The sequence below is a fragment of the Ochotona curzoniae genome, unplaced genomic scaffold (genome assembly GCF_017591425.1).
Source record: "Ochotona curzoniae isolate NIBS_2020 unplaced genomic scaffold, NIBS_Ocur_1.0 patch201, whole genome shotgun sequence".
Classification (NCBI taxonomy): Eukaryota; Metazoa; Chordata; class Mammalia; order Lagomorpha; family Ochotonidae; genus Ochotona; species Ochotona curzoniae.
Genome location: NW_024466753.1, coordinates 14,202 through 34,070, shown reverse-complemented (window position 1 = coordinate 34,070; position 19,869 = coordinate 14,202). Strand labels below are relative to the sequence as shown.

The following is a 19,869-nucleotide window of genomic DNA, read 5'->3' as shown; positions in this document are numbered from 1 at the left end:
TTTTAAGATTTATTTATTTTATTGGAAAGGCAGATGCATAGAGAGGAGGAGAGACAGAGAGAAAGATCTTCCGTCCAATGATCCACTCCCCAAGTGGCTGCAACAGCCGGTGCTGACCCGATCTGAAGCCAGGAGCCTCTTCCAGGTCTCCCACGCGGGTGCAGGGTTCCAAGGCTTTGGGCTGTCCTCAGCTGCTTTTCCCAGGCCACAAGCAGGGAGTTGGGTGGGAAGTGGAGCTGCCTGGAGTAGAACCTGCACCCAAATGGGTTCTTGGAGCTTTCAAGGAGATGAAATCCAGGGACCTATTCCATCCCTGTGAGCTCAGACAACTTGACAAAGAAGACTCAGACAGGGAGTAGCAGCTGATTTTGGACAAAGCATGGACATGGTCTTCCCTGTGTGATGTTGACCATCACTGACCTTACCTTTTCTTTTAAGTAGCAAGAAGAATAAAGCCATGGTATGATTCAAAAATAAATAAATAAATCGATCTTTTTTTAAAGTCTTTGGATAAATCCTTACCAATACTTAATATACACAGATGAATTCTAAATATTCTAAAACAAATTAAAAGTGTACATATACTTTTTAAAATCCCTATAATATTTTCATGCCTTTCCTCAAATTTCAGAAATCTATTTTATAGCTTTTGCAGCTATTTGGAAGCTGCTAATAATTTACTAAAGGGTAACAACTGTGCAAGAGCTAGCATACTACAACTATACAGGCATAAACACATCTAAAAAGGAATGAATGTTGTTCCGGCTGTAGAAGAGCAACATTCTCTCATGTTATGACAGTCTACAGTTACATGAATATGTCCCCTTGAAGGAAAAGTTCCACAAGAAAAAAAAAACATCACTTGCCTTTCACATACCAACTACCTATGAAAGACATCAATCCAGAGTGTATTCTCTCTTCTGTTTCATCAATCAATAATCCACTAGATTATTCCCAACTAATTTTCTCTTTTCTCTTTTGAAAAAAAGGAGGGGAGGGAGGGGCAGGGCCATAGTGTAGTAAGCTGAGCCTCTGCCTGTAGTGTGAGTGTCCCATGTGGATACAGGTTCCTATCCCAGCTGCTCCATTTCTAACTCAGCTCCCTGTCTGTGGCCTTGGAGGGCAGTAGAGAGTAGCTCAAGTCCTTGGGCCCCTGCATCCACGTGGGAGCCTAGAGGAAGCTCGTGGCTTTGAATCAGCTTAGATCTAGCCATTGCAGCCATTGGGAAGCGAATCAGCTGATGAAGACTTCTGTCTCTCCTCTCTCTGTAAATACGCCTTTCACATAAAAGCAAATAACTCTTTTAAAAAAAAAACCTGTCTCCTCTGTCTCTAGTGTATTTCCTCCTTTTGAATGCACTACAATCAGGCTTCCATCCTAACACCACCAGGAAAAACGTAAAGGCCAAATGATCCCCTAGCAAGCTATATGTAGCTGTTACCTAAGCCTCAATTCTGTCTATCAAGATTATTTGACATCAGGGAACACAACCTCCCCTTTTAGACATTCTTCTGTTGGCACAAAGGATGTCCCACATCCTCCTGATTTTCCTTCTGTACTCCATCCCCTGGTTAACTCATTTATTGTGTATGAATTTAAATATCACACATATGTTAAAAAGTTTCAAAGCATCTGTGGCAATACCTCCCTTAACTTCCAGGCTACATGTGCAGCTGCCTGTGCAATATGGCCTGTTGGAAGTCTGGCATGTCAGTATGTTCAAATTTAGCTCCTATTCTCCTTACAAATGCGGTCTGCCTGCAGGCTCCCTCTCTTAAGATTTGTCTTATTTATTTTGGAAGGTGGAAAGCGAGAGCAGAAAGGGGAGGGAAGGAAGAAAGAGAAAGAGAGAGACAGAATCTTCCATTTACTGGTTCATTCCCTAAATAGTCCCAAGAGCCAGGACTGTGCCAGGCCAACGCCAGAAGTCAGGAACTCCACTGAGACCTTCTACATCCGTGATGGGGCCCAGTGCTTGGGTTATCATCTGCTGCCTTCCCAAGCACAGCAGAGAGTTAAAGCAGAGCAACCAGGACTCAAACTACACTCCAATAGCAGATGCCAATGTGCCAAGTGGCATCTTAACCTGCAACATGTAACACAATGCCAGTTCCCTCTATTTTAAGCTCAAGTTGAAATCTCTGAGTCACTCTTCACTGCTTGATCTCACATGTAACCCATTAAAGTAAAACTAAGGGTCCAGCACTGTGGCACAGAGGTTAAGCTGCTGCCTCCAGTGCTGGCATCCCATACAATGACAGATTCGAGACTCAGTTGCTCTGTTTCCAATCCAGCTCCTTGTTAATACACCTAGGAAAGCAATGGAGGACCACTCAAGCAGTTGGCCCTTGTACCAATATGAGAGATGTAAAAGAAGCTCCTGGCTACTATCCTCAGACCTGCCCAGCTCCAACAACTGCAGCCATCTGCAAAGTGAATCATCTAATAGAAGATCACTCTCCCTCTGACCCTATCTACATAACTTTGCCATCTAAATACATAAATCTTTAAAAATAAATAAATCTTTAAAAATAAACAATAAAAACTAAGCTGTATTTGGTTCCCTACTAACAGTTATCAGTGCCCCGAATTTTTCCCTAGAATATCTCCTCAGTATGCCATTCCTTTAGTAGCTATTTATAAAATCAAACTTCTCTTATTCACAGAATCCACTCTCCATATGTGGATAAAAATAAGGCATTACCTAATGCTTATTACTAAACCATCTTTTACCTAATATAACAAAGACTGTAATAATAGTCACAGGATATCATGTGTATAACCACAAAATCATAATCAGAAAAAAAAGCAATTGAGAACTCACAATATATTTACAATGTACTCACAATATATTTAAAATATAATATTCCACACAAAAAGGAACTGACTTTCCAAATATTTAAAACCAACCTCAATTTACAACTTTTTAAAAATACGATCACTCAGCTGTGGAAAAACTAACAGTCTTACAAGAATTTTCCTTGTAATATATACTCAATGGCAACATTTTTTTAATATTTGTTTTTCCTTCAAATGTGAAAAACGGGGCCTTTGTTGTGGTACAGCAGTAAGCCACTACTTCTAACCCCAGCATCCTATACTTGAGGTCCAATCTCTCCAGTTCCAATTCAGCCTCCTGCTAATGCATTTGGGAAGGGTACAGAGGATGGCATAAACGTTTGGCCCTTGCCAACGAAATTCCTGGCTCTTGGCTTCCACTTGGCCCAGACTTGGCTATTGTGGGCATTTAGGGAATGAATCAGCAGACAGAAAGAAGGTATGTCTCTTTCTTTCCTTCTCTATCACTCTTTCAAATAAATAAATACATTCTTTAAAAAAAAAAAAAGATTAGGGCCTGGCATGATGGCCTAGTAGCTAAATCCTTGCCTTGCATGCACCAGTATCCCATATGAATGCTGATTTACATTCTAGATGCTCCACTTCCCTTCCAACTCCCTGCTTGTGGCCTGCGAAAGCAGAAGACAGCCTTAGGACCCTGCACCTGCGTGGGAGATCAAGAAGAGGCTCCCAACTACTGGCTTCAGATAAGCTAAGCTCCTATTGTTGTGGCTGTTTGGGGAGTAAACCAGCAGATGAAAGATCTTTCTCTCTCCTTTCTGTAAATCTGCCTTTCTAATAAAAATAAATAAATCTTTAAAAAAAAACAGCTTAAAATACATGCAATGAATAAGCCCATACACAGGTAAATTTTCTTTTACAAATACAGGAAAACATACTACTTATTTTGGTATCTCACATACTAAATCTGATGTTCAGATAAAAGAAGAAGTAGCTAAGTTTGAAAATCCAATTTGGTGATAATGTTAATGGCATAAGGAAAATATTCAACAACATTTCTGTTGCTTCTGATAAGGTTAGTAACGGGAAGTAATCAGAGTAACAACAGAAAGCAAGCAGAAATTTAACTTACAACTCCTTCACATTTATCTCAACTTTAATTTAATGAATGAAGCCACTAAAATTGTCAGACTGCAGACAGTTCAGTCATCTACTAACTGAGTCGGCTGAAGGAAGACTGAGCCCTAAGCAGTGGTTGTGTGCCCACATACAGTTTTACTTACCTATCAAATACACAAGCCTTACAGTGAAAGGATTATAAAATGCTGCTGGAGCTCATTAAAATACTTGCCCTTATTTTATCCTAACAACTTGCAAAGTAACAAATTACAAGCAAATCAAATGAACTTTCAGCAGAACCACTGCCCTGCACACAACTTACCTAAAGTCTTGGTGTTTGCTAGTAGAGCCTCTTCGTAAGACAGTACATAGTAGAGCACCAATAGCTGTGCTGTGATACTGTAACGCTGAGGAAGGCGCACGTTGTCCCCCTGCAGGAAGCATTGCAAACACTTGAAAACACTCTTCAGTCTCAGGAGGGCTGTTCACTTAGGGTTCTGATTTTATTGAAAATAAAACCATCAAAAATCACATTATGTGCTGCAAGCTTGTGTAAAATGGGAGATATGTACGCACTACACTCAAAGAGACAACATGCAGCTTAACTGAAAACTGTGACGGTATGGAGAGGAAAGACAAAATGCTTCGCCTTTAAGACACCAGAAACACAGACTTCAGTTACCACTCAACATCATTTTTAATAGCTCCTGGCAGGCTTACCCAAGTCTAAAGTGCAATCTGACATTACCATGAGGAAAGTACCTCCTAAGTAAGATATTCTGTTAAATACCTAGTAATATTAACTACTCAGTTTCTAAATACATGTGCTAAATTAAAAATACAGCTTTCTCACTTCTAACTAAACAGAGTAAAACATTTTCATCAAATTATCCAGCCATTTGGGCTGGTACAGCAGTGTAGCATGCTAATCCTCAGCCTTCAAGCACCAGTATCCCATGTGGGTACCAGTACAAGTCCCAGCTGCTTCACCACTCAGATTCATTTCACTGCTAATGGCCTGAAGGCAGCAAAGGATGTCCCAAGGCCTTAGGCCCCTGTATCCACAAGGGACGCCTGGAGAAAGCTCCTGGCTCCCAAATGGGGACCAACCCAACTCTGGCCATTGCGGCCATCTGGGGAGTAGGCTAGAGCATAGGTTTCTCTCTGTGTAACTCAAGTAAAATAAATAAATCTGAAGAAAAATGAAAATATTCAGAAATGAGCCTTGGGTATTTCTTAGATTCCCGCTAAGTTTCACAAAGCTTTGTTGAACATGTTACATGCCCACAATCCTCATTCAGTGATTCCGTAAGGAGCTGGCATTGTGGCACAGCAAGTGACACAGCATCCTGTATGAGTTCCAGGTGAAGTCCCATGTGCTTCACTTCAGATCCAGTTCCCTAATGCACATGGCAAGGCAGCAGAGTACAGGCAGTAGGGCCCAAGTGCCAAGGCCCTGAAACACAGGCAGAACCCACATGGAGTCCTAAATGCCAAGCCAGAGCTGGGTCCAGTTCCAGCCATTATGACCCCACCTGGGGAGTGAACCAGTGAATGGACCATCTCTCTGTCTGTCCCTCAGTCTCTAACTCTACCTTTCAATTAAATAAATAAGTACTTTGCATATAAATAATTCCCCAAAAGGTATCTATTTAATAAATGGCCTACATTAGTAGCATTCTTCCATTTTCCCAAGTGATCCAAGGAAATTTATCGTCATTTTAAATTAAAAATCATCTAGAATGTCTATGGTGAAAAAAAAAAGTATAATAAGTCAGAAGAATAAAATTTTTAAAACCAGGTAATAGGGTCCGGTGCAATAGCGTAGTGGTGAAAGTCTTCGCCTTGAACACACCAGAATCCCATATGGGTGCTAGTTCTAATCCTAGCGGCCCCAAACAGCTCCCTGCTTGTGGCCTGGGAAAGCAGTGGAGGACAGCCCAAAGCCTTGGGAACCTGCACCCGTGTGGGAGACCTGGAAGAGGTTCCTGGTTCCCGGCTTCGGATCAGCACAGCACTGGCCATTGCACTCACTTGGGGAGTGAATCATCGGATGGAAGATTTCCTCTCTGTCTCTCCTCCTCTCTGTATATCTGACTTTGTAATAAAAATAAATAAACCTTTTTAAAAATTAAATAAACAAATTTTAAAATAAATAAACAAATAAACAGTTAATAAATGTGTAAGGAACACTATTTTACCCCAATGACTCCTTGGAAAACATTGAGTATCTCTTGTTCTGTGACTGGCTGATTAGTAGCTTCTGGATTGGATTTAGATGCAGGGGTGAGTACAGAATTTATGTACACGTCGATCAGAGGAAGTAGCTGAGGATGGAGCGGAGTGGAGGTTTCACAGAGCTGTCTATAAATCCAGTCCTAAAACAAAAGGTCAGAGACCGTGAGTCACTGTAGCAATAAGAAAAAACATTTGAATCTACAGAGGCACATGTACAGCTTGATGTGGTGGAATTCACTACTCATTGTTCGTAGCTCCAAATATATTATCTAGTTTCATGATTTCTTTGGATTAGAAATATGTACCATTTTTGGATCCTAACAGAAAAAATTTTCCAGCATTATCTGAACCTAAAATGAGAATCTTAGCTGTGAGAGTAGCTAACTGTTTTTAAGTAGTGAGAAAAATATTTTCGGCCCCAGTATTTTTGTATTCGGAGTATGGTGTGTGTTGCCGCAAAAGGCCTCACAGTCAAGAGGAACTTGGATGGTGATAGATCTACACAGCAAAATCTCAGAGATTTAAGAAAGTGACTCATAGGAACTTAGAAAAGATTATCACTTCACTATCACTGATGAAAAGACATGTACAAATGTCAGGTACATATTTACACTCTTAATTCATAACTCCTACACTTGAAGAAAATAAAACCCTCAGAAGAGGTAATCTAGCTAGAAAACAATTACATTAAATCATTAAAAACAAGAGTAACTGGGACTGGCATTGTGGCATGGTGGGAAAAGCCCTGGCCTACAATGTCAGTATTCAATCTGGGCACAATTTGAAACAGAGTTAGTTAGGCAAACAGCACTAACGGATGCATTCTCAGATAGAAATGCCATACCTTTATCGACACTTTGTGCTTGGTAAAGGAACGACTCCTGAGAAGCTGGTAAATACAATGAATAGGCAAAAACCCAGTGATGTTGGCACTCAGGTTGCTTGTAACAGGGACCCGAACTGCATGAGCTGTGACAACCTAATAGGAAAAGACAGTATTAATACACATGGCCACAATAAATATAATACTAATTTATGGGTAGTCGAGTGAATTCCCTACAAAAAAAAATCATAAAAATTGACTGTTCTATATTTTAATTGCTTTGAATGATGAAGAACTACACACACAATGATTTACAAGGTTCCCTTTACTTTCCATTTAAGGATAATGCACACAATGGTGTAACAATGTAAAAAAATATCTAATTGGGCTTCTAGACCTTAGGGAAGCTATTTTATCTTTGGAATCTACTTTCCCATCCATAAAATGGAGTCTTACATTCCTCAAAGGATTGTGAAGGGGAAAGGAATTTTTTTGGAAAAGCATTATGTGAATCACAAAGTACCACATAAAAGTAAACAGAATGTGCCTGGTGCGAGAGTGTAACGGTTGAACTCCTCGCCGCCAGGCCCAAAATAAATAAATCTTAAAAACATACATATATAACTTACCTTAAATATATTAGCTGTATATATATACGAAATTTACGTTCATATATACTTATATGTAAATATATTTGTATGCTGCTTTTATATTATTTATATATAAAATTCATGTATTTATAAATATATAAACTATGTAGATAAAATATAACCTAATAAATATATACTTCATAAGATAATGAAAAATAAAATACCCATAGGCATATCCACGGACAAAAGTATTAAAGCTAAATAAGAGCATCTAAATCAAAGAATAAAGAATTGAAACACTACCTTGTAATATAATTAAAAATGAACTTACAGTCCAAAGATTTAACTACATATTTATCTTATTTTCCCAAGTACAGAAATCCAAATAATTACGGCATGCAAGTATTCCATCATCAATATTTAAGACTATATTAAGTATCTACTCCAAGTCTCAAAAATACATTTTCTTGGCAACATGCTTTGTAATCAGATTTCCTTAGGGCTAGAGACATGGCTCAACTGGTTAATCCTACCCCTGCAAGCTCCAGAGTCCTATGTAAGGACTGGTTCGTTCCCTAGCTGCTCCACTTCCCAGCCAGCCTCTGTTTATGGCCTGGGAAAGCAGCGGATAATGACCCATAGCCTCAGAACCCTGCACCCGTGAGAGACCCAGAAGAAGCTCCTGGTTCTTGGCTTCAAATCTGTTCAGCTCATTTGCAGCCTTCAAAGGAATGAATCAGCAGATGGATAATATTTCTGTCTCTCCTTCTCTGTAAGTCTGCCTTTCCAATAAAAATTTAAAATAAAATCATTAAAATAGATTTTAAAAAAAGAATTCTTTAAAAGTGTATTTTAAGAACAATGTCTGGTCTAGCATTTAACATGCTGCACAGAATGCCCACACCTCGTCAGAGTACATATTTCAAGCTCTGCCTCCACTTACGATCCAACCTTCTGCTATTGTACATCCTGAGGCACAGGGGATAGCTCAAGTACTTGGGTACTTGCTACCCTCATAGGACTTCCAGATCTACCTCCAGGCTCCCACTTCTGTCTTGTCGGTCCTCTCTATTACAAGTACTTGAGGAGTAAATCAGCATATGGAATATTTCTATTAGTGTCTCTCTACTTGTCAATAAATCTGAAAATAACTAAAAGCATACTTTAAACAGATTATTATTTATTCAAGCTTCAAATATATGTCAGCAGTAAAAAACTGAAAAGGCAGGGAAGTATTGTACCATAGTACATAAAACCATTTCCTGTGACAGTAGCATTCCCAATAGACACTGGTTCATGCTCCAGCTATTCCACTTTCAATCCAGCCACCTAATATAATGGGAGAAGCTGGAGATGACTTGAGTGTTTGGGTCCCTTCTACTTAATGGGAGCCCAGATGAAGCACCTGGCTCCTGGTTCATGGTCTTGGCTTGGGCCAACAACAGATATTCTTTTTTTTGGGAAGTGAGCCAGCAGATGAATGATCTTTCTTTCTCTCTCTGTCACTGAGACATTTAAATAAATAATTCATTAAAAGGAAAAAATACATTGAAAACAGAAAAATCCATATTTATTGTCTACACAAATTTTTCACATAAGAATAAAAATAAGTACCTGCTCAGTAAAAATTTCCTGTGTGAAGATAGTCTTCATCCTGCTCAAGGAGCCTGGCTTAATTACAATCTAAAATAACCAAAAGTAAAATAGCATGTTAAAATGCAATACATGAAGCATAACTAATAACTAATGCTGGGAGCATTATTATCTAAAAATGGCTTGGAACATATAAAATTAGTATTCAAACATAAGTAATAACTCTGCTTTAAAATAATGTCTGGGCACCTAGTGCAGTAGCCTAGAAGTTAAAAGTCCTGGCTTTGCATGTGTCAGTATCCCATATGGATCCGGAAGCATATCCTGGATGCTCCACTTCCCTTCCAGCTCCCTGCCTGTGGCATGGGAAAGTAGTCAAGGACGTCCTAAAGCCTTGGGACCCTACACCCATGTGGGAGACCTGGAGGAAAGTTCCTGGCTTCCGGCTTCAGACAGCTTAGCTCTGGCCGTTGCAGCCACTTGGGGAGTGATCCAAGATATGGAAGAACTTTCTTTCTTTCTCTCCATCTCTCTATAAATCTGACTTTCCAATTAAAAAATTTAAAATAAATAAATAAATCTAAAAAGAAAAGTCTGAAACCTAAAATAATTGTATTTTCCCTTAGAAATAAAACCAACATACAAAGGACTAAGTAAACACTATTACTGTCATTTTAAATCAGTGGAAGGAAATAAAGTATGCAGCTACCTTGTTTTGTGAGCAGTACGAACATGCACAAAAATTTTCGTCGTACACACAGTATCATACACCCAAATTAATCCAACTGGATTGTAAATATAAAACATATAGCTACAAAAAGTTAAAACAAATGTCAAAAACAAATTACAAAAACCAATAGAGGGCCCGGCGCGGTGGCGCAAGTGGTTAAGGTCCTCGCCTTGCATGCCCGGGATCCCATATGGGCGCCGGTTCTAATCCTGGCAGCCCCGCTTCCCTTCCAGCTCCCTGCCTGTGGCCCGGGAAAGCAGTCGAGGACAGCCCAAAGCTTTGGGACCCTGCACCCGCGTGGGAGACCCAGAAGAGGCTCCTGGCTTCGGATCGGCATAGCATCAGCCGTTGCGCTCACTTGGGGAGTGAATCATCGGATGGAAGATCTTCCTCTCTGTCTCTCCTCTCTGTCTCTCCTCTCTGTATATCCGCCTTTCCAATAAAAACATAATAAAAATAAATCTTTAAAAAAAAAAACAAAAACCAATAGAAAAAAACATGTCAAAGCAAAAACCATAATAGAAACACCTGCTATGCTACATAAAATGATTAATTTTCACATGGCCAAAAACACTAGGCAAAAATCAATTGTAAAATTATACTTCACTTTCAAAATATTAAGAAATAGAAGATACAGGTGACCAACATGATGGTTCAGTGGGCTGATCCTCCTCCTTCAAACACTGGCATTCCATATGTGGATGCCAGTTCATGTCCCAACTGCTCTACTTTCCACCTGCTTGTGGCTTGAGAAGCAGGTGGAGAATGGCTCAAAGTCTTGGGACCCAGTATTCACGTGGAGTCTCAAAAGAAGCTCCTGGCTCCTGGATTTGGACTGGGTCAGAACCAGGCCACTTGGGGAGTGAACCAGCAGACAGAAGATCTTTCTCTATGTCTCTCTTTCTCTCTGTCAATCCCACTTTCCAATAAATAAATATTTTTAAACATAAATACATAAGACATGTCATCAACATTTTTCCTTTTCAAGGGAAAAACGTAGAAGCGAACAACACTACCACATTTACATTATGCCAGTACAAAATCAATCCAAATTTCAGTATTGAGTTACGAGAATGTCTTGAAATCAACGAGACATAATCTAAGGCAAAATGGCTATCTATAACAGGGAAGACCTCTGAATCAAAGAAAAGAAAAATAAAATCTCTACAGAAAAAATAAAACACTAAAATGCTTTTCACACATACTCCTACACAGAACCTGCCAAAATACAGATTTGAAAAAGTACAGTTCTAACAATAAGCAAAGAAGTTCAAAATAAATGAGAACACTCTCCAACAATTAAATTCGCAAAGATTTAAAAAAAGGGGTGGGGTAATGGCTAATCATAACAGGTTAGAACAGAGAACTTCTCATACACCAATAGAAACGATTACACTGGTGTAATCTTTTTGAAAGATAATCAGGCCACACTCACGGAACACCGTATCATGACACCCTTTTATTTAGTCAACTACCTTCCAGAACTTGATCCTAAGGAAACAACCTGGGCCCAGACTCATGGCTCAGCGGCTAAATCCTCGCCTTACATGCACAAGGATCCCATATGGCCTTTGGTTTTTGTTCCGGCCGCTTCACTTCCCATCCAGCTCCCTGCTTGTAGCCTGGGAGAGCAGTGGAGGATGGCCCAAAGCCTTGGGACCCTGCACACATCTTTGTGACCTGCAGGAAGCACTTGGCTCCTGGCTTCAGCTCCGGCCATTGTGGTCACATGGGGAGTGAACCAATGGAGCGGAGACCTTTCTCTCAGACCTTTCTCTCTGTATCTCCTTCTCTCAAGTGAATCTGCATTTCAAACAAAAAATAAATAAATCTTCCAAAAAAATAAAAAAACAAAAAACTGACACATGTTTGAATACATATATGTGTGTAAAAATCTGCATACATGAAAGGTCCTCAGTTTACTGAAAACTGTTAATTATGAAAAATTAGGCATGGAGTTTCAAAATTTTTACATCAAAATAAGCTTATTTTTAATTCTATTTCTGCATGTACACTTTGAAGTGCCTTCAGAGTTACATAAAAAGCCACTTTAGGGCCAACAGGTAAAGCTGCCACCTGGAACCCTGGCATCTTGTAAGGTGTTAGTTCAATTTCTGGCTGCTCCTCTCCTAATGAAGCTTCCTGGTAATGGCCTGGAAAAACCAGCTCAAGTGCTTGGAGCAATTCTGATATTTCTTAATTGAAAGAATTACACTGTTCTCTTTTTTGTGCTTTGAAGATTTCTTCATTGGACATTTACAATTCATACAAGTAAGTGTTCTCAAAGTCTTTTTTCCAGGAGCTCATGATGAAACTTCAAACAACTAAAACAGCACATGAAAATAATCTACTTACTTTGTGCCACAGTCACACATCCAGTTTAGAAATACTTTCTTTTAAAAAGCAGATGTAAAAAACAAAATTACCTTCATTCCCAAGGTGGAACACACTAAATCAATGATTGCGCTGAGCTGGTTGCTGTGAAAATACATGGCCACCAACAGTAACATCTCCCCAAAAGAAGCAGAGACTCCAGAAGTGCTGTTCAAACAGAAAAGAAAGTATGAAACTCCAAAGAGAATGACAACAGCTTTCCCACAGAAAAAAACAAAATGAGTCACCTTACCTCTCAAAGTAGGCTTCTTCTTTTATCATCCAGCTGAGCCACATCACCATCAGCTGCTCCTGCTCAGGGGTACTACAGAGAACATACCAAGCCATCACAGGTTTACATCAAATGTAATAGCAACTGAATAAGAAAGCACTGTCAAATTATTTTTGGAAGAAATCCTTATTTCCTTCTCTACTGTGAAATATCAAGCCAGATTAACTACTTGCTGAACTGAGCCAGCGTCACTCAGGCAGGAAACGGTAGTTCCAGATCTCAAGAGTGAGGATATCTACTCTTTTCAAATCTCAACGGTCACAACTTCTCAAGGTCTCGGCCACACACGTAAAGGCTGGACACCATGAGCACCACATTCCTTAGAAGAGCAAATATTTGGGGGATGTTTGGAATTAAAATGCAAAAAGAACTCCAATAACTCAATAACTGAAACTAATCTTACATTAAAAAAAAACAACTTAGTAACAAATTTAAACAACAACAACAAAATAAATAAATAACATTCATACCCTGAAAAGTAAAACTTCATTTACAGAAATTTATTTTTTAATTTATTTTTTTATTGGAAAGGCAGATGTACAGACAGGAGGAGAGACAGAGGGGAAGATCTTCCATCTGATGGTTCACTCCCCAAGTGACCGCAACGGCTGGAGCTGAACCAACCCAAAGCCAGGAGTCAGGAGCTTCTTCTGGGTCTCCCACATGGGTGCAGGGTCCCAATCCTCTGAACTGTCCTCGACTGCTTTCCAGGCCACAAGCACGGCTGCTGGGATTAAAACTGGCAACCATATGGGATCCCAGCACGTGCAAGGCAAGAACTTCAACCACTGTGCTGTCACGCCAGGCCCTACAGAAATTTTTAAAGTAGAACTCAAAATTATAGAGAAAAGAATGCTGACTAAACATCCATGTCACCCAATGGGAGATCTGGACAGAAGTTGAGGATCCCAGTTTTGGCCTGGCCTGGCCAGTCAGTGAAGATGTTTCAAAAAAGAATCAGCAAACAAAAAATTCTCTTTCTGTAATTTTGCTTTCAAATAAATAAATAAATCTTAAAAAAAAAAATGCCAGGAAGAACAGGAAGAAGAAATAAGATAACGAGGAGGTCCTGACAAACTGTCAGACAGTCAAGGACTGTCACATACAAGCACCAGTTTGTGTCCCAGCAAACCCACTTAAAAATCATTAAAAAAAAGTTATGATGCAAATACTTGAAATCCACTAATGTACACTTTCCATTTACTTTTTCAAGTAACTTCATACATTTAAACACTATGTACAAGGCTAAATTTGGTTATTACATTAGATATCAATAAAGGTTTAAAAAAAATAGTTTCTGGGTATTTCACATGCTGAGGCACAGTGTGTTAAATGTTTACATGGGATGCCCACAAACCATGTCAGAGTGCTGGAGTTGATGTCCCACCCCCACTTGCTATTGAGCTTCCTCTTAATAAGAACCTGACATCCGCACGGAATACCTAAATGGAGTTCCATCAGCTGGTTCACATCCCATTGCTCAAAACAACCAGAGCAGCAACAAGAAGCTGCTAGGAGCCTGACCTCCTATGTAACACAGACCCAGTACTTCAGCCATCATGTGTTGCTTCCCAGCCACATAAGCAGGGAGGGGCACAGCAGCGGAGCAGCTGAGATTCAAACCTGCACCTTGATATGACATGTTGGCATCACAAACAGCAGCCCAACCGCAGTGCTACATCACTGGCACCAATACATGCATTTTAACAATAAAACTAGACTTAGAAAAAAGATAGATCAATTTACAAAGTAAGGTACCTGACCAGTGTGGAAAAGGCCAGCAGCATACAAAAGGAAAGGGAAACAAAGCGAACCCCCGCTGGTGTAGCAGGAGGACGGCTGGTCATCAGCTGGAGTAACTGCTCAGCTTCTTCTTCTGTTGGCCTAAAAAGGAACATATGACTGGGTTTCACTTTTTAAACTAAGGGCAGAAAAGACGAAAGCATAAATGCTCCATCATTGGAGATGCAAATTTTAGCAGATGTAAATTTTTTTTTTTAAAGATTTATTTTAGTTTTATTGGAAAGGTGGATATACAGAGAGGAGAGACAGAGAGGAAGATCTTCCATCCGATGATTCACTCCCCAAGTGAGCACAACGGCCAATGCTGTGCTGATCTGAAGCCAGGAGCCTCTTCCAGGTCTCCCACGTGGGTGCAGGGTGCCAAGGCTTTGGGCCGTCCTTGACTGCTTTCCCGGGCCACAGGCAGGGAGCTGGATGGGAAGCGGGGCCGCTGGGGCTAGAACCGGCGCCCATATGGGATCCCGGGTATGCAAGGCAAGGACCTTAACCACTTGCGCCATCGCACTGGGCCAGCAGAAGTAAATCTTAAATTTAACAATAATACCTCACTAGTTAAAATCTAAAAAAAAAAAAAACCCTTTGCCTTCTCATGTTATTCCAAACAAAAAACACCAGGGCCACATTAAGTCATGGCCTGCAAAGCCAGCATTCCATTGCAGAGCATGGTTCGAGCCCTGGCTGCTGTGCTTGTCCTGCAGCTCCCTGCCAATGTGCCCAGGAAAGCAGCGCAGGATGCTCCAAGTCCTCAGATCCCTGCACCCACGGTGGAGAGCTGCATGAAGTTCTGGGCTCTGGTTTCAGCCCGATCTAGATAGACCCACCAACTACAGCCACTTAAGTGAATCAGTGTATGTAACATTTCTCTCATTGCCTCTGCTTCTCTGTCCTTCCGTCATTCTGCCATTCATACATTTTTTTAAAGTTCATTTAAAAATAAAAAAATGTTGGGCAACTGCATTTACAGTGTTTATCCATAGACACAAAAACAGGCAATCCTAACTTTGCCCACCATTATAGGACCATAAAAATGACTCTACAAATTAAAACCCATACAATGTGATCTTCATAATAAAGTATGTCAAAGCATTCCAAACTGTGTCAGTAATAATACATAGAGATGTGGAAAACACCAGTAAAACAAATATTTATACAGCACTCTACAACAGAGAAGCAAACAGTGGGAACCATTACATTCTTTTGTGAAAACCTTATCAAGAGTATTTTAGGGCTCAGTGCAGTAGCCTAGCATGCGCAAAGATCCCATATGGATGCCAGTTCTAATCCCAGCAACTCCATTTCCCATCCTGCGCCCTGCCTGCGGCCTGGGAAAGCAGTTGAGGACAGCCCAAATCCTTGGGACCCTGCACCCACATGGGAGACCCAGAGCAGGCTCCTGGCTCCTGACTTTGGATTGGCACAGCTCTGGCCATTGCGGCCGCTTGAGGAGTGAATCAGTGGGTGGAACATTTTCCTCCCTCTCTCTTTTCTCTGCATATCTGACTTTCCAATAAAATAAAATAAATCTTAAAAAAAGAAAATAAAAGAGAATTTTAATAGCCACTTCCTTTCTTATTTTCTAATTTATAAAACACACTAAGCATCTTCTGAATGCCTTGATGAATTGTCATATCCCTTTCAAGCAAAAAATAAATACATCTTTCTTTTTATTTTTTAAAAGATGTATTTATTTTTATTGGAAAGTCAGATATACAGAGAGGAGGAGTGACAGAGAGGAGGATCTTCCGTCTGATGGTTCACTCCCCAAGTGAGCGTTATGGCTTGAGCTGAGCCAATCCAAAGCCAGGAGACTCCTTCAGGTCTCCCATGTGGGCAAAGGGTCCCAGTCTTGGGCCGTCCTTGACAGCTTTCCCCCAGCCCACAGATAGGGAGCTGAATGGGAAGCAGGGCCACCGGGATTAGAACCAGCGACCATATGGGTCCTGGGGTGTTTAAGGCAAGAACCTTAACCACTATGCTATCGCGCCAGGCCCAATACATCTTTCTAAAAAAATGTCACACGGGTTTACCACCAACAGACAAGAAGTAACACAACCAACTACTTTAGTGCCTGTGCATATGCACTGTGACTACAAACAGATTTTAAATGATGTGATGCCCTTGACCACTGCTCACATCATCCACTATTTCAGTCACGACATATATCCTAAAGTATGCACAGCAAAATTTACACTTTGTATAATTATATGATTAAGATATCATGGTAACTGAAATTTGAATTATGTTGAGGAATCAATATTTAACTAAACCAGCAGAAACTGAAATTTGTAGAACGCAAAATGAACAATATATGCATTAACAGTTAAGGATCTGACAGACCACACACTACTGTCAGGCAGGGCTAGGCTAAAACTATAGATTATATTTAACATTTGAGGCCTACAAACTGCTCTGGTCCTCCCATATTTGCATTATTCTGTAGGTTAATTACATCCTGTTGGGAATGATTAGCCTTAGGACTTTATTCTTGACATAAGCTAGCTCACTGCCTTAGCTGAATATAAGACCCAAATGCTCAGAACAAAAGGCCTTTGGCTTGCTTTGGTGAGATTAGAGACAAGAGAGATAGGTAAAATATCAAAGGATTGAATACTTGAGTCCAGCGATCCCCATTAGTGCACAGTACAGACGTAAGAGTGCGCTGGCTTTCACAACGTGCTCTTCCTTCAGCCCCGAATACACAGACACATTGGGCTCCATGTCCACGTCAGCTTCCTCCACAATGCGGGTACTCCTTACTGTGGGAAGAATGCCCATCAGCTCCAGGAGAAGCTGCCTTCTCATTTGCCAAAGAACAGAACTGCTGGTTTCTTTCTTTCTCTGGAAAAAATGGAAATCATAAATGGAAGAAAGCACAGAACATTAAGGAAGCTCAAGCGGCGGCTAATGTTCACCTTAGGAGACAAGTGATGACCCAGTAGTCAAGTCCCTGACACCTACCTCAACGACCCCCTGACACCTACCTCAACGACCCCCTGACACCTACCTCAACCACCTGGATTGAGTTTCCAGTTCAAGACATTAGCCCCCAGCTGTTGTGGACATTTGAAGAGTGAATCTCTGCCTCTCAAATAAACAAACATATTTAAAAATCTAAAGCAAAAATAAATTTAAGAAACCTCAAATAAACCTTAAACACTTAAGATTGAACCATTTGACAAGGCTGCCAAAATTGCAGAATGTCCTTGCTTCAGTAATATAGCCTTGGGCCTGGCACAATGCCTCAACTCACTAATTCTGCACTTGCTGGGACATAGATCCCACAGGGCACCAGTACATGTCCCAGTTACTCTACTTCTAATCCAGTTCCCTGCTAAGGTGCCTGGGAAAATAGTGGATAATAGCCCTGAACCCATGTGAGAGACCCAAAAGAAGCTCATGGCCTCTAGCTGCAGACCAACCCAGCTCCAGCCATTGCAGCCATATGCAGAGTAAACCAGCAGATGGAAGATCTCTCTGTCTCCCCTCTCTCTGCAGTTCAGCTTTCACATAATCTTTGCTTATCTATTTGAAAGGCAGAGAAGAGAAAGTCACATTCACATTTAATAGGATTATTCTTTCTAAATGTGTTAAGTTTTTCCAACATCTCAGTTTCAATTTCTAATATGGTAAACATCAGTACCTCAAAGCCACAGAAACAAAAACTCTACTATTCTTAGTGATGTTTTAAGATGTAAAGATGTCCCTGGATGAGAACCACTGGTCAAGCAAGACCATTCAGTAACTGCAAAGATCTCCCAATCTATTACACATACAGATACTTAACCCTCTCACCTGCTGTCCATTTCGGATAAAAGTTCCAAACCAAGTGCGGACTTTGGCATTTGTTCCAAGAAGCAAACCACTAACGAAACAAACCAAGTCACTCACTCCATCTTCACAAGCTTCATTTTTAGTATGATCCAATGTCAAAGCCACTCCTAGACCTGGCAAGTGACATTCCTCCACCTAACACAACCAAGAAAACAAATCAAACTCAAGGTCATACAGCAAAGGAAGAGGAAATCTCACACACATTAACTCAGATAGAAAGGTAACTCCCCTAGCATTTAACATAAATTCTAAACATCTTAGCCTTCAGCCTGTTAGAAAGGCTTTTGACCTGTAGAACCAACAGGTTTCTTACCACCATGCCTCGGACCTTGAGGGCCTGGGAAGGATTCATCTTACATAAGTAGCGTAAAGCATCTGTCCTACGCCTTCCTCCAAGACTTTCTTCATCCTGTCGTTCTCCATTTTTTATCAGGCCCCTACAAACTAAATATTTAACAGTCGCTATTACTTCAGGTTACATAAGTAAGATGTCAGAAAGAATTTTTTTTCAGCCTTAAGTATCACTCATTTATGAACGTTAGATATTACAGAAGGAAAAAAAACAGGGGCCTTGAAAGCACAACCACGCAAACTGGTCAAAATGAAGCAAAGAATTAAGAGATTCAAAATTGAAAGAGTAGCCTATGGTTCAGCACCATACCATCAAACACACTGCAACCACAGTTGTAGAAAGAACCGGGAACAGCAGGCAAACATCAACTTAAAAAAAGTCTTGCATGAACTTTGAAGTTCAATGAGCCTCAAGCACAACAAAGAATATCATACAAAAGACAAAGAGGAAAACAGAAAATCATGAAAGTAATCTTAAGGAAATCAGATAATATAATAAACCCAGAGGAGAAAAACATTATGAAAGAACACAGACAAAAATCATGAGACAGTAGGATGCTTTTTTGCAACTTACTTATTAAACATTTTTCTATTTATTTGGAAGTCAGAACTACATAGATAAAGGAAGAAAATTAGGAAGAAATCTTGAATCTACTACTTCAATCACAGTGGCCACAATAGCCAGCACTGGGCCAGATTGAAGCTGAGGATGGCCCAAAGCCTTGGGACCCTGCACCCACATGGGGAACCTGGAAGAAGCTCCTGGCTCCTAGCTTCACATCAGCTCAGCTCCGGCCACTGCAGCCACTTAGGAGGTGAACCAACAAATGAAAGATCTTTCTCTGTTTTGAATATCTGCCTTTCCAATGAAAAAATAAACAAATCTTTAAAAAAAAAATTCAACATTTAACTTGGATACTCAATGAGACACAATTAAAATCTGAGGGAGCAGGCTTTGAGTCTCCCAGTTAAGACACCCACAACAGAAGACCCAAGTTTAACCCGTGATTAAGATCCTGTCCCCCGTTTCCTGCTAATGCACACACTGGGAGGTAGTGCTGACGGCTCAGATGCTTGGGTCTCAGACACCCACACACGGCAGCTGGACTGAGTCTGTGCACTGCAGCCACAGGCTGGCACAACCTGACCATCGCTGGCATGTGTGGAGCTAACCAGCAGATGCAGGAGCTCTGCCTCTGTATTTCTTTCTCAAACCCTCTCTCCATATACTCTATATCATGCTCTGTCTTTCAAATATATTATTTTCAAAAAAAATCTGAAAATCTCAAATGTTTCTTCTTAGCTCCAAACAATAGATTCTATACA

The 19,869-nt window shown here is 40.4% G+C and overlaps 1 protein-coding gene across 2 annotated transcripts in view; it reads right to left on the bottom strand.

The window, feature by feature from the left end:
- LOC121166680 (integrator complex subunit 2) overlaps positions 1-19,869 on the bottom strand; it is a 48,799-nt gene that overhangs the window by 18,415 nt on the left and 10,515 nt on the right. For both annotated transcript variants that reach the window (XM_040995925.1, XM_040995926.1), the window contains exons 6-15: positions 18,506-18,636; positions 18,154-18,327; positions 16,973-17,199; positions 14,317-14,442; positions 12,520-12,591; positions 12,320-12,434; positions 9,185-9,253; positions 7,002-7,136; positions 6,121-6,297; positions 4,242-4,350 (exon numbers count right to left, since the gene is read on the bottom strand). In XM_040995925.1, coding sequence (XP_040851859.1) covers positions 4,242-4,350; positions 6,121-6,297; positions 7,002-7,136; positions 9,185-9,253; positions 12,320-12,434; positions 12,520-12,591; positions 14,317-14,442; positions 16,973-17,199; positions 18,154-18,327; positions 18,506-18,636 — 1,335 coding nt within the window. The remainder of the gene's footprint in view (positions 1-4,241; positions 4,351-6,120; positions 6,298-7,001; positions 7,137-9,184; positions 9,254-12,319; positions 12,435-12,519; positions 12,592-14,316; positions 14,443-16,972; positions 17,200-18,153; positions 18,328-18,505; positions 18,637-19,869) is intronic.